This window comes from Haliaeetus leucocephalus, unplaced genomic scaffold (genome assembly GCF_000737465.1).
Source record: "Haliaeetus leucocephalus isolate CR32 unplaced genomic scaffold, Haliaeetus_leucocephalus-4.0 Scaffold92, whole genome shotgun sequence".
Lineage (NCBI taxonomy): Eukaryota > Metazoa > Chordata > Aves > Accipitriformes > Accipitridae > Haliaeetus > Haliaeetus leucocephalus.
This window is the reverse complement of record NW_010972528.1, coordinates 9,002,681-9,015,641: the sequence shown is the minus strand read 5'-3', so window position 1 is coordinate 9,015,641 and position 12,961 is coordinate 9,002,681. Positions and strand designations below refer to the sequence as shown.

At 41.1% G+C, this 12,961-nt stretch overlaps 1 protein-coding gene across 5 annotated transcripts in view; it reads right to left on the bottom strand.

The window, feature by feature from the left end:
• Nucleotides 1-12,961, bottom strand: part of MYLK3 (myosin light chain kinase 3) — a 61,954-nt gene that overhangs the window by 31,941 nt on the left and 17,052 nt on the right. Inside the window, exons 2-3 of one of the 5 annotated variants that reach the window (XM_010585058.1) lie at nt 8,340-8,463; nt 8,163-8,240 (exon numbers count right to left, since the gene is read on the bottom strand). The exons of 3 other annotated variants lie outside the window; for them this stretch is intronic. In XM_010585058.1, coding sequence (XP_010583360.1) covers nt 8,163-8,198 — 36 coding nt within the window. In that variant the 5' untranslated portion in view covers nt 8,199-8,240; nt 8,340-8,463. The remainder of the gene's footprint in view (nt 1-8,162; nt 8,241-8,339; nt 8,464-12,961) is intronic. One more of the 5 variants, XM_010585060.1, reaches the window with a different exon arrangement.

Below are 12,961 nucleotides of genomic sequence, written 5' to 3'. Positions count from 1 at the left end.
TGGAGTGATTTTTTATTTTAAGTAAGAATACTCCTTGACATTACTATTCCCCACCAATAACCAGAACACCATATTAAGGGAAGTTCTACATCAAGTAAATAGTCCTCTGTCCTATAATGAAGTCTGTTATGTGCTATATTCACCTGCTGATTTAGATGTCTGACATTTTGCTTTGACGTCATTCACAAACACAGGAATCATGTCATCAGTTCAGGCTTAGTCTCAACACAAACTCTGCTTTGAAAAGGATTCAGAGTAAAAGAGTTTGTGTACAAAAGCTGGTGGTTTTGCAAACTCTTCTCAGTAATCAAATACTCACAGAGAAGCCACTTGCACTCCTTTAGGTGAATGTTTAAACATCTGGCAAAAAACACAGAAAATGCTGCATCCATTTCAAATGTGCAGAAGATCTCCAGGTAAATTTATAATGGTTTTCATCAAGTTGGAAGAAAGATACAGGAAACAAACAAAAGAATGTAATCTACAAAAAAGCTTGTCTAAATGAAAATTATACTGCATGTGAGTGGACCTGCAGAAAGCAGCTAACAACAGGCATCAAGCTTTCCAGAGCAAGGAATTAGAAGGCAATTTTTTAAGTTTATCTCTCTGAATAAGAACAGTTGTGTATGAATTAGAAGCCTTGAGTTAGGGCCCCAGTGGTATGACTAAGCACAGTGATCCATTTTTCCATCTGAAGTTGGTATCTCAGTACAAATATCTAGTAAAAACAGAAATCCAGAGCACATTTGGTGCAGCCATTTCAACTCCTAGAACAGCGAGTACCCCCTAGTGCTTCTCTGCATGGCTTCTACCAGAACCCAGGAAGTTTTGCTTCCCTTACTACCTTAACAGCCAACAGACTCCAGAGTATTAATTTTAAGAAACTACATAGAATGTTCTCTGCACTCATAAGAAGCTCCCGAATTAAAACTACTAAACCCTCAATTTTGCAATTTGCTATTAGATCAGTGACTAATTAATCTCCAGATGCATGCAGAGACAGCTGTAGTGTAAACACAGATACACTGATTATCAGTGGCAGACTAAAAAAACAGCACCAAGTCCTGGCACCATAAAGCAAAAATCACTCAGAGGAAAGCAAGCAAATAACACTGTTGATAAAAGATCCAGGATATAAATGGTTTGGATTTCACATTAGTTGATATCAGGAGTATTTGTCACTAAAGAGTAGTAGGGCAGTGCCAGTCATACATCTAGTTACAGAACATCAAGATCTTCTCAGTGTGAGAAATTAGGTAAGTAGTTAAAATGCTGGGCCAGATGCTGGAAAAGACTGCAGTAATATTCTGCAGAGAGGTGAGCAAGTTACGCCTGGCAAAAGCCTCTACATACAGTCCATGAAAAAGGTGAAATGCAGAGCTCCCTGGCTCTTGTTCAGCCACAGAAGGAGGGACAGAAAAATTCTGCAAAAGTTTCTCTAAACTGAATCTAGTGAAGAGTTGATCTTATGAAATTCTGCATTGACCCTAACGCAGTAAAAAGTGCACTGAAACAAGCATAATGCCCCACAGCAATGACCAGAAGCTTTCTACCTGGCTTACCAAGACAAACAATCCCTGACAGCCGTGGTAGGAACAGCCTCCCAGAGCAGGATCACCCAGTCAGCCATTTGATAACTTGTGCCAATGTTTTCTGGCCCTAAGACTGATAATTCTGTATAAAGCAAACCCCAAAACAAGAAGGTCAATCAATCATCAAATTTGTAGCAAACTATTTTCTTTTATAGCAAGAAGGATCAAGGAAGATGCAATTCAAACTGTGCCAATTCCTAAAGAGATGCTGAGAATTAACCAGGACCCTGAAGCCTAAACTCCCCACACTGGGCTTCTGAGGGACTTCAGCTGAAACTGGGAACAGGAACCCACCAAGAAAATATCCAGAACAGAGCTATTTATAGAAAAAGGACATTTCTTTTTAATTCTATCCAGCCCCATACAATACTAGTCAGCATGCAATGACAGTGCTGGAAAGAATCAGGTCTCTGAAAAGAATCTTTCAGGACAGTACATACCTGAAGTCAGAGGCATGCGTAAATAAGTTGGATGAGCCAGAAAGCACATGTACTGTCAAGCCTGAACACCAAAACAAGGACACAAATGAGAGTGAAAGGTGAGCCACAAATATAGAAGACGACAACAGCAGGAGGACCTGCTAGCTCCTGCTAGCTCAATTCAGCCACGACAGAAGGTGAAAACAAACCTGTTTTGTAATGTCACAGACTATATATAGTTTACTACTCTTGTTTCTGGGATATGAACTGTCTAAAAGGATACTCAACAGAATATATTTAGACTGCAAACCACTATACACTGGTGCAAAATTTACATTGGAGCATATAACATCTTTCTCTTGAGTTCCCACAAAGCCTGGGAAGACAGCATTAACAACTGAGATGCTCAGAAATTTTCCAACCATGTATTTTTCTAAAAATCCCAATCCTTCAAAACGGCTTACTACTTCCATTGATTATTTTTTCTTCCCCCAGTCTGTCTGCCTTTCTGCTAGCTCTCTGTAGCAGTCTGCACATAGCCTGCCAAGAGTCTGGACCCAAGGATGGTAGTTTAGACCTCTGTAGTATGCAGACTGCCCCAGAGCCTGGAATCCCAGATCCACTCTGCTGTGTAGAAGAGTGACTCCCCAGGTAAACAGGAGGTGAACTGCAGGTGTCCAGGCCTGGCCTCCATCAGGCCTATCCCAGCAGCTCTGTAATCCAAGCATCAAATAACTACAAAAAACGTGATAGAACTGTTCAAAGAGAGATTAAAACAAAGGTAAATGTTGTGCAGTGCAAGACAGTCAAAAATGAATACACGAAGGTCAAGATGTGCACCAAGAGTACCTGAAGAGTTCCAAATAACCCTACACAGGACTCCCAGAGCTAAGTCTGAGTAGCAAAATCAGCAAGATGTTACCCCAAAATATGTGAGTGGAATGCACGCCCCCTACCACAAACAAGAAGTAGGAGAGGAGAATCAATATTAGCTTATATGACGGACTAGGTGACTTCATATATCTCATTAAGTGGCCATATCCAAAAATAAGAGTTGGCTCCAGCAAGTCAACAGAAGAAAGAGCAGCACCACTAAGGTTAAAAGGGTTGATGCAGCTGACCATCAAAGCTGTTCAGCTAATGGGAAGGAAAATACTGGAGGAAGTATAAGCAACTCAGTCTTCAGGCACATGTTAGAACACTCCTTACCACTGCCTCTCCTCACAAAGAGTCCAATTAATTCCAGAAACACAAAATGCCTCATTTTAGTGCTTGAGCATGAACTACACCCTCTACTGTACATCTGAGCAATAACACAGATTTCCAAGCAATCTGTAAACACACTTAGGCCACTGTTTACAGAGCTGCCTAGTGTTATGTCCTTCTGTAACACCAGGATCAGCTGAGCCAACCACTTACTTGAGTACAAGCAGGCAGATCATCAAGTACTATGCCAGAAAGAGACTACAGTCAACAAATATGCAAACAACAGGTTCCACGCTGCAACCACAGAAATCAGAAGCGTACATACGCTCATCAGCTCCTGCTGGAACAGGCTCAAACCTAGTTTATAGGCTGTCATTCTACATGGGAAAAGAGAGCTCTCACTAGGGTTAACATTAAGCTTACAGATTAGAGCAGTTCTCATCAACTATAGTAAGAACTGCACGCATGCTCCAAGACACTATTTATCCTTATATGCTTCTCTGCTCATCATATCCTCCAAAAGCATCCTTCCCTTTATAATGTTGCATGAATTCGAGTGCTAGCTTTGTGAACAAAACAAAGAATGATTTTCCAAGAGATAAGCATGAGTTTGGTAAATTGGCCGGAGTGATTTAATCCAAAGCAAGACATCCAAAACAGTTATTTTTGATTCTTAGCTCACTGAGGACTAGGAAAACCAGTAAATCAAACTAAATCCAAGATAACTTTTACCTGTGGACCTTAATGTGTTTTCAGAAGAGAAGTACCATTATCACTAGCTTTACACAAAGGGCAACTGAAGCAATGAATACGAAAGAGTTACTCAGTCACCCAACAGATCAATTAGAGAGAAACAAGATATTCTGAATCTCATTATAGCCTTCATATTTTATAGCCTTCTGGGATGGGTTAACCCTGGCTGGATGCCAGGTGCCCACCAAAGCTGTTCTATCACTCCCCCTCCTCAGCTGGACAGGGGAGAGAAAATATAACAAAGAGCTTGTGGGTCGAGATAAGGACAGGAGAGATCATTCACCAATTACCATCATGGGCAAAACAGACTCAGCTTGGGGAAAATTAACTCAATTTATTACAAATCAACCAGAGTAGGGTAATGAGAAATAAACCCAAATCTCAGAACACCTTCCCTCCACCCCTCCCTTCTTCCTGGGCACAACTTCACTCCCGGATTCTCTACCAAACCCCCCCAGTGGCACAGGGGGACGGGGATGGGGTTTACAGTCATTTCATCACATGTTATTTTCTGCCGCTTCACCTCCTCAGAGGGAGGACTCATCACACTCTTCCCCTGCTCCAGCATGGGGTCCCTCCCACGGGAGACAGTCCTCCACGAACTTCTCCAATGTGGGTCCTTCCCACGGGCTGCAGTTCTTCAGGAACTGCTCCAGCATGGGTCCTTTCCACGGTGTGCAGTCCTTCAGGAGCACACTGCTCCAGCGTGGGTCCCCCACGGGGTCACAAGTCCTGCCAGAAAACCTGCTCCGTGGGCTCCTCTCTCCACAGATCTGCAGGTCCTGCCAGGAGCCTGCTCCAGCGTGGGGTTCCCATGGGGTCACAGCCTCCTTCGGGAACCCACCTGCTCCGGCGTGGGGTCCTCCCCGGGCTGAAGGTGGATATCTGCTCCACCGTGGACCTCCCTGGACTGCAGGGGGACAGCCTGCCTCACCATGGTCTTCACCACAGGCTGCAGAGGAATCTTCGCTCCGGCACCTGGAGCATCTCCTCCCCCTCCTTCTGCACTGACCTTGGTGTCCGCAGGCTTGTTTCTCTTACATGTTCTCACTCCTCTCTCCGGCTACCATTTTCCTCTGTCTCAACTTTTTTTCCTCTTAAAAATGTTATCACAGAGGCGTTATCACTATCGCTGATTGGCTCAGCCTTGGCCGGTGGCGGGTCCGTCTCAGAGCCGGCTGGTATTGGCTCTGTTGGACACAGGGGAAGCTTCCAGCAGCTCCTTACAGAAGCCACCCCTGTAACCCCCCCCGCTACCAAAACCTTGCCACACAAAGCTAATACACCTTCATATTATTGCAAAATACTAACACTGATCTGCACAGAGCCAAGCCACAGAATGCCATGTAGACAGATAACTACATTAATGACTTTTTTCCCTTAAGACATGACTAGTCCAAAAAACCCTGGATCATTTGCTTTGATGGTTCTAAAGCCACCTTCCGTAGTCCTTCCTGAAATATCTTTCATTTGCAGTCCTCTGGCAACAAGCAAAAGAAAATTTCTTGTGTTTGAGGCTGCTTCATATCTTTCTTTAACAAAAAGCTGAACATAAACTATTTAAACGCATCATTATCTGTTCAGCATGAAGAACAGTTGAGCAGTATATTCAAATTAATAGACAGAAATGTTTTTCTGCTATGTTGCCATAAATAGACAATAAATCATGTGGCCACACTAGTCTTCCGAGCCATGCTCTTTCTTATGTAATAAATGATAACCAAAAAAAAAAAAAAAACCCATATTGTACTTTTGGCTATATTACATCCACTACATGACATTACATTAGGTGAATTCAAAACTTTGGAACAATATCCAACTTGTTGAAATTAGTAGAAATTTTGTCCTTTTCTTCAACTGGGCCAGAATTTAATTTATTCCTGTTGATTTAGTTCGTTTACTGCATTGGCTCTTTAAAGAACAAAGATGATTACAAACATAAACTCTTTAAGAAAGCCTGATAGAGCTATTATTGAACAAAACACATGAGGAAATCCTTTCTTCAAAATTTTGAAAGAGACATTCTCATTTAAAATGCAACTCCTACAACTTCTTTTTTTCTATTTACTTAAACTTTATTGTATGTACATGGCATTCTTTTTAAGGTTCCCCAAGTCCATCTTCTGCTGGATGGTAATGGTCTTTTCAGCAAGCCAAAAGTAGACGAATGCAAACAAACTGAAGAAAACAGAAATAGTGTTTCCCTAGACTCCCTACCACTGTAGCAACTGAAACTTAACTCCACAGACAGCTTTAAAACACAGTGTGGTTTACAAGCTTACAATGGTAGAAAAGCAGATCCCTATTCTCTCTTCCACCAGTGACATCTCTATGTCTCTCTTCTCTTGCAGGGTTTGTGGTCTGTCGATCGGTGGTTAAGCTTTCAGAGACAGACTCTTTTTCACTTTGTTTCCTCAGAGCCTCGCACAATGGGGTTCTGATCTCACAACTTTTAAGTACTACCACAGAGCACACGTTTTAGGTATTGAGTGTCCACCGCTCAAGCTGATTGCACTCCTTTTACCACAGGTTGAATGGGCTCATGTAGAATTTGGCTCCTCATTAAATCACCTGAGTGTGAGCCTGCCCAACAGATTCATTGTCTTAAAACTCTCAGACACATGACAACTAAAGCGAAAAGCTGTAACAACCAACCTCCACATAATTTGAATGGCAGTCTGGCATCCTATACTACAAATATATCACTTAGAATAAAAGTTTTAACGTGCCAAGGCTGTCATGAAAATGAAATTTATTTACAAAGGCAAAGCCTGCACTCATCGTTTCAGAAACACCTCCTTGACATCGGCAGCTGTTTTGCAAGCCAACAAACTGCACAACCTGGCCAAGAAAGTCAAACACACATAGCACTTTACAAAAGGCACAGAAACCAATACTGCACCATTGAGAAAGTTTTTACTTTCAAACTAGGCTCACAATAGAACACTAAAGAATCCCTTACCGTAAATCTCTCTGTGTAATCAGAAACACAAAATCCTCCAATGCTCAAACAAAGGCATCTGTGCAGGGAAGATTCTTGATATAAAGTTCCCATCCTGTTTGGCCTGTATGGTGGTCACCCAGGTAGCCTGCAGCCTTTTACTGAATAAAGCCATGCAGCCTCCCCAGATCTTGCTAGAAGTCTGCTTGTGTGATAAACTAGGCATTTAATCTTATCTAACACTACACCAGGCATTTCAATCATTTCACTTCCTTATCAGCAGTACTAAGTTCTATCCTTATCCCAGCAGCTCACTTCCTGAATTATTGATAACAGCTACTGTAAGGCACAGAAACAACAGAAGATGACAGCCAAATCTCTCGAGTCACTGAAGAGTCCCTTCTTCACATTTCTCTGTTCCTCAGCTTATTTTTGCCCAATTTAACTTTGCTTTAGCTCTAACTTAGGGACAGCATGTTTGCTTCAGCCAAGCAGTGACAAGACTGTCATTTATCTGACTGCTCTTTTTTTCAGTGACACTGATTACTGCTGCAGGAAATTTGCTTTAACATAACATGATTATTATACATTTGTGCATTTCTTTTATTTCCAGTTTCTTAAGCATAGGAACAGAGTGAACAAAAGAATGGACAAAAAAGGGCAAATATTCATCCTCTATCAGAATTCACATACCTATTTATGCCTTCAAGCACTGTTTCTACAGTCTGATGCTATGCACATAGAGCCATTCACTTCAGTCTGTAAAATACCTCAAACAAAAGTACTTACACAAGTGTATGTGTACATGTCCATGAAGTCCATGTAGGCATATTTGTGAACCCCTAGATTTAGAATATTTTTTTTTCCACCTACACAGTTAGATTAATAAAAAGCCATAATACACCCAATCGATGTTCCCCCTCACGCATTTGGTCCTCAACTAATCAATTCCTTTTTATTTTGCCCTGTGAAAATACATACCTTTTTTATTGAGTTCTTACCTATAAGATTGTGTCAGTGGAGTACAAATATACAAAGGTAACAGATACCAAGATGCTGGGTGACCTAAGAAGGAAGGTAAGTTCTGGAGAAGTAGAAGCAAATCTGCTTTCAATTTTCATCTGTGCTGTGCCTTCCTTTCCCACTCTGCCAACAAGCTGCAGTAGAATTATCTCTCATTATTAGCTACCAGTGATCTAACATTAACCTGAATCACATCAGGCATGGGTATACAAAATGACAGCCACTCACTGCGGACCAGCAGCCTTTGAGCAGATGGACAAGCATCTCAGACAGCAGTATCTGGGCTTAGCATGGGCCACGTCTTCACTGCTTAAATCAAAACAGAAGTGTGTTTTACCACAGGATGAGTGCACATGCACTTTCCCCTAAAATAATCAAGCAAGCAATGGAGATAAGATACTGTACCTTTATCATTACGATCTAAGAGATGTCAGGTCCAGAAGTGTGGGTATAGATCTGGCTAAGCCTCTCACAGCAAAAACGAGTGCTTTGTCTCCACTTGGGTCTGTACAGCAAGATAATCAATATGCTGTTAAAAAAAACCAAATAAAACCAATGTGAGTACAGAAGAAACCAGTGAATTAAGGTGAACAAGGAACTCTGGCAGGGCAAAAGCCAGGGACGAGATGGGCATGCTTGCTACGCTGCAAGTATTTTTTTACTGCCCAGCAGGGAACACTTTTCAGGCCATTCAACAAACAAGTGAAAAGGCCAGGGACTGCCTGGGGTACAGGATGATTTGACCACAGCTCATAGAGGTAGGATAGTTCTACCAAAAGATCAATAGTCTAACATCCTGGTAAAGGGACATGGCCAACCTGAGGCTGCCTAAGACACTGGACTTAGACCTCCAGAAATGGGAGGCCAGTCTCAACTGCCAGACTCGTGCATAATTTCTAACTCAATCTCTGTGCCTTGGCTTTTCCATCTGTAAAACTGAGTTAAACTCTTCCTAGCTCACAGAATGTTTTCAGAGCTTTAGAATCTGTTATTACTATTCCCCCCTTTAAAAGGCAAAACCAACCCATAAATCCTAGGTCAGAACTGCCTCAAAAATTTTAAGATGCATCAGCTAGCTCCATATAGTGGTACAGGAAAACTGGTATCTTCCAAGCAGTAAGCAGTGAGACTGCTGCTGAGCCATTTTGCCTGGATAGGGTAAGACTTTTGCAGGTTTGTGGCAGCACCTCAAACAGTATTCCTGGCATTTGCACAAGGAACACTGTCCAGCCACTCTCAGTGGGAGAGGAGACTACCCACATGGGCATCAAGCTCTTGAACACAGCCTTAAGCTTTTTTATTCACATGTATCTGATCATATGAATTAAAGACCCCTATTCCATATCCTAAGAAAACAACAAATACTACAGCTATTCAAAAGGCGTAGTGCTTAGTAGATGAGTCAGGAGATCCCTAGACCCAGGGGACAAAAAAAGTGTTTTTAATACATTTGTGACTTATTCCAATAGCACAAATAATCATGTTGTTACTCCAGATTTAATAAAGAGACGCTATTACTTAATGTGGCAGCAGAGGCATGTACAGTATGTAAGCACCATGCCACAGGGGAAAGCTTGCATGACAAAGAGAATCCTTTAGGAAATTTGGCAAGCACTCCGGAACAAGCAATGCTCAGCTTGCGACCTTCCATTAGCAGTTCTAAATACAGAACTGTAGTGTAAAACAACACCTTCCTGCAGTATTTTCATTAATTAATACTAAGAATATAATTATTATAATGATAAGCTTCACTGATTTTGCTTTTTCTCCATTTTAGCTTCTGAAAAAAAATAAATTTGGAGCTTTTCTCTCCCCCATTTTGATTTCAGGTCTTATGATGCCGATTCTGGACTGTGTTTTCAGAAGAGTATTAAAATCAACAAATCAGTAGCAACTATCTAACATCCAATCCACAAGGAAACAGTCCACTTTTCACAAAGTTCAATGTATTGCTGTGGATAGAAAACAGGCAATGGACACAGGACCACATTTTCTTTAGTACTAGAGAAAAGTCTAGTGGATTTTACTTACAAGGAAAAACAGAGTTTGGTGCCTTGCCCTAAAATACTAAAAGCTAGAGACAAGGAAGGTGCTCACTTTGAGTGTAGGTATTCCAGTAGAGGCTTTGTAGATGTCACAAGACATCATTTACTTATAGAATAAATGCAAAACTTTTACAAAAATCATGCAAGTAACACCAAACAAATGAAATCAAGATCCAGATTAGTACTTTAGCTTTTAGAGCAACTCTTTGAATCTGCTATACTTAAGGCTCCAAAACTCCTCTTTCAAACCAAGAGGTGTTTGACAGCTAAATCAGTGCATTTCGAGCAAAGACCAAGAAAAGGAAAAAGGTAATGTTAAGAGGCTATTAATTATTACTAGCTTTCCCAGCCAGCTGCTGACAGATATGCCAATTCCTGCACTATCTACAGAATCTACAGAAAATGAAGGGGCTCAGCATTTTTGAGATGACTTCTCTCATCTCCCAGCACCAGACTCCGTGAATTAGAAGGAAGTGCATTGCTCCACAAACACATCCCATTTTCAGGGAATTTAAACAACATTCCTTCGCTGAAACTGTTAAAATAGTAGTTGATACTGAGTATCTTCCTTCCCAAAAATAAATAAGGAGAAGCTTTAGTCCCTTGGCACACTTTCACACACACTTAAGAGTTACTAAGTTACTTAAGTATTTTTGAGACTTTTTGTCATTAATAATTGGGGACCAGGAGCTGCTAACACTGATGTCACCCAGTTTAACTCATCACAACTATGCCCAAAACATCTAATTGAAGGTTCATAGTTCTCTTCCAAAAGGGATTTCCAAACTCCACCAGTAACTTACCCTTTCATTACACTTCCATCCATGCAACACGCTAGAACTGAATGCCAGCATACAGGAGTGTTCCCAGGGAAATGCACACAGAATCAGCAGGCACAGTATTGATACCAGAAATGTTCAAGTACCCTTCTGTATTTGATCAGGACAAGTATTCAGGAGTCTGTGAAGACTTAGACTGATGAGGCGTTTTCTAAGAGCCGTCAATTCCTGGTTGTCTCTGTGCCAGTATCAGCACATTTCTAGAGCTGCTCCACTCACAATAGATTAGTATTAAAGGCCAGGTCTGAAAGCCTCCCCACCTCATTAATATGCATTTTATATTTTAAATCCCATTTACATGAAGACTCATCCCTAAGGCTAGAAGCCTCATAAATTATGTTCCATTTTTAAACCTGCAGTATTCACTCTCATTGTTTCAGAAGGAAAACACTAGCAGAGACAGCTTTAGGCAGGCTGCTTTTGTTTAAAAGAACAGTATCTAAAGCCCTCCTTTAACTTCATTAGCCCACAAAGATTTGCACTAGAACAAATCCTGCCTGCAAAGCACAAAACCAACTGTCAGCAGATTTTTATTCTTTCATTATTCTGCTTTTGTTTCAGCTGCCAAAGCAGGTGGGTATAACATCTGCAGCTGAATAAACTCACGAAAAGCAACTTACCTAGTGAACACTTCAAAACCAGCCTACAATCACCATAAAAACAAATTAAAAGAGACAAAGTGACTCAGTATCTACTTCATCTCCTGGCAAGCATGGGTAGATGGTTTCACATTCAAGGCATACCACATCACATATCAAACCTGGCTTTGATGGTCATAAAAAATGTCCAAAGAAGAACAGATTCAAGCCTTCTCTATAAGGATGAGGGCCAATTTTTGGATAGTAGTCTTTTACTTCTGTATAGCACAGAGCCTTATTACACAGGTCAACCCTACAGGCAGCAACAAACAAGTTTGGGATGCTGAGGCAGACAGCACCTGCACCCTTCTAGTCTCCAGTAGTGAAGGAATGAACACCAAAAGGAAAAAGTAAGATGACTTTTTCTGGTTTTACCTTATTCTCCTTTACAAAGCATTTTTTGTAACACAGATTTACTGTTCAACAGCCTGTCAGTTTTTAATGCGGAGAGGTAACCTTTTACAAAAGCCTGAAACCAAAAGAATTTGACATCATTCATCCACTTGCCCTCAAAAACCCTAGAGTAGTGAGAAGAGCAAATCAAGCATGTTTCCCAGAAGGTGGGATGAGTAGGCTGTCACTTGCATTGGATAGATTTTTATCTAGCTTCACACACACACTATTCTGTACTTTTTATAAAGGATTAACTCATACCTTCTTGCCCACTCTGAGGCAGCCACAAAGCATAGTTGGCAATTACAACCTCTCATTTCAATGGTCCATTAACTAAAGAAGACATCACTTCTATGAGTAAGCCCCATAAAGTACACACACAGCACCAAAATTCTGTGTCCAATGAACATACATGCAGAAGTCAGATTTATAGGATCCTTTACATTTGAGTTTGAAATTCAGAGGTATATTTTAGATATATTTTAAATTCAGCAGTCTGGATTGCTGACTTTTTTTTTTTTCTTCTTTAAATCGTGTCCACTAACTAGGTTCATTTTAGTCCTCAAAAGCCTTCTTTACAAGATGTTTCCTCATTTTGAATCAGGCCTGAAAAACAAGGATTAACACTCTCAATCCCCCTCCCAGTGGTGGTACGGGATCTTGTTCATCTTCCACATCGTGTCTGAATCTGTTTCCCACAAGAAAAGCCCAGTAAACTCACAACTAAGGATACAGATGGGGAAGCCCAAACACCACAGGAAGAAAAGAATATAGCCTCTGGAGAATTCATTTCTCAAACCACCTATTTTTAGGTAAAAAGGAACTGCTCAACTCTGAGAAAAGCTTGAGTAGCAGTATCCTTACTCCTCCTACAAACACATAACCTCTCCAGTCACCTCTCCCTTGTTCTCCAAATTGCCCTGCTTCTCCTCACATCTCCAGAAATCTGAAATACATCCACTTCTTTCTCCACCACGTCTCTCTCCCAACATACTCATCTTTAATTCTCACCATTATACCCTTCTCCATTCTCCAGCTAAGTCTAGTTTTTCTTTTTTCTACCCTCACCATTCCTAGCTTGGTCACTCTGGTCTCTGCCTCCTTCTCATGTC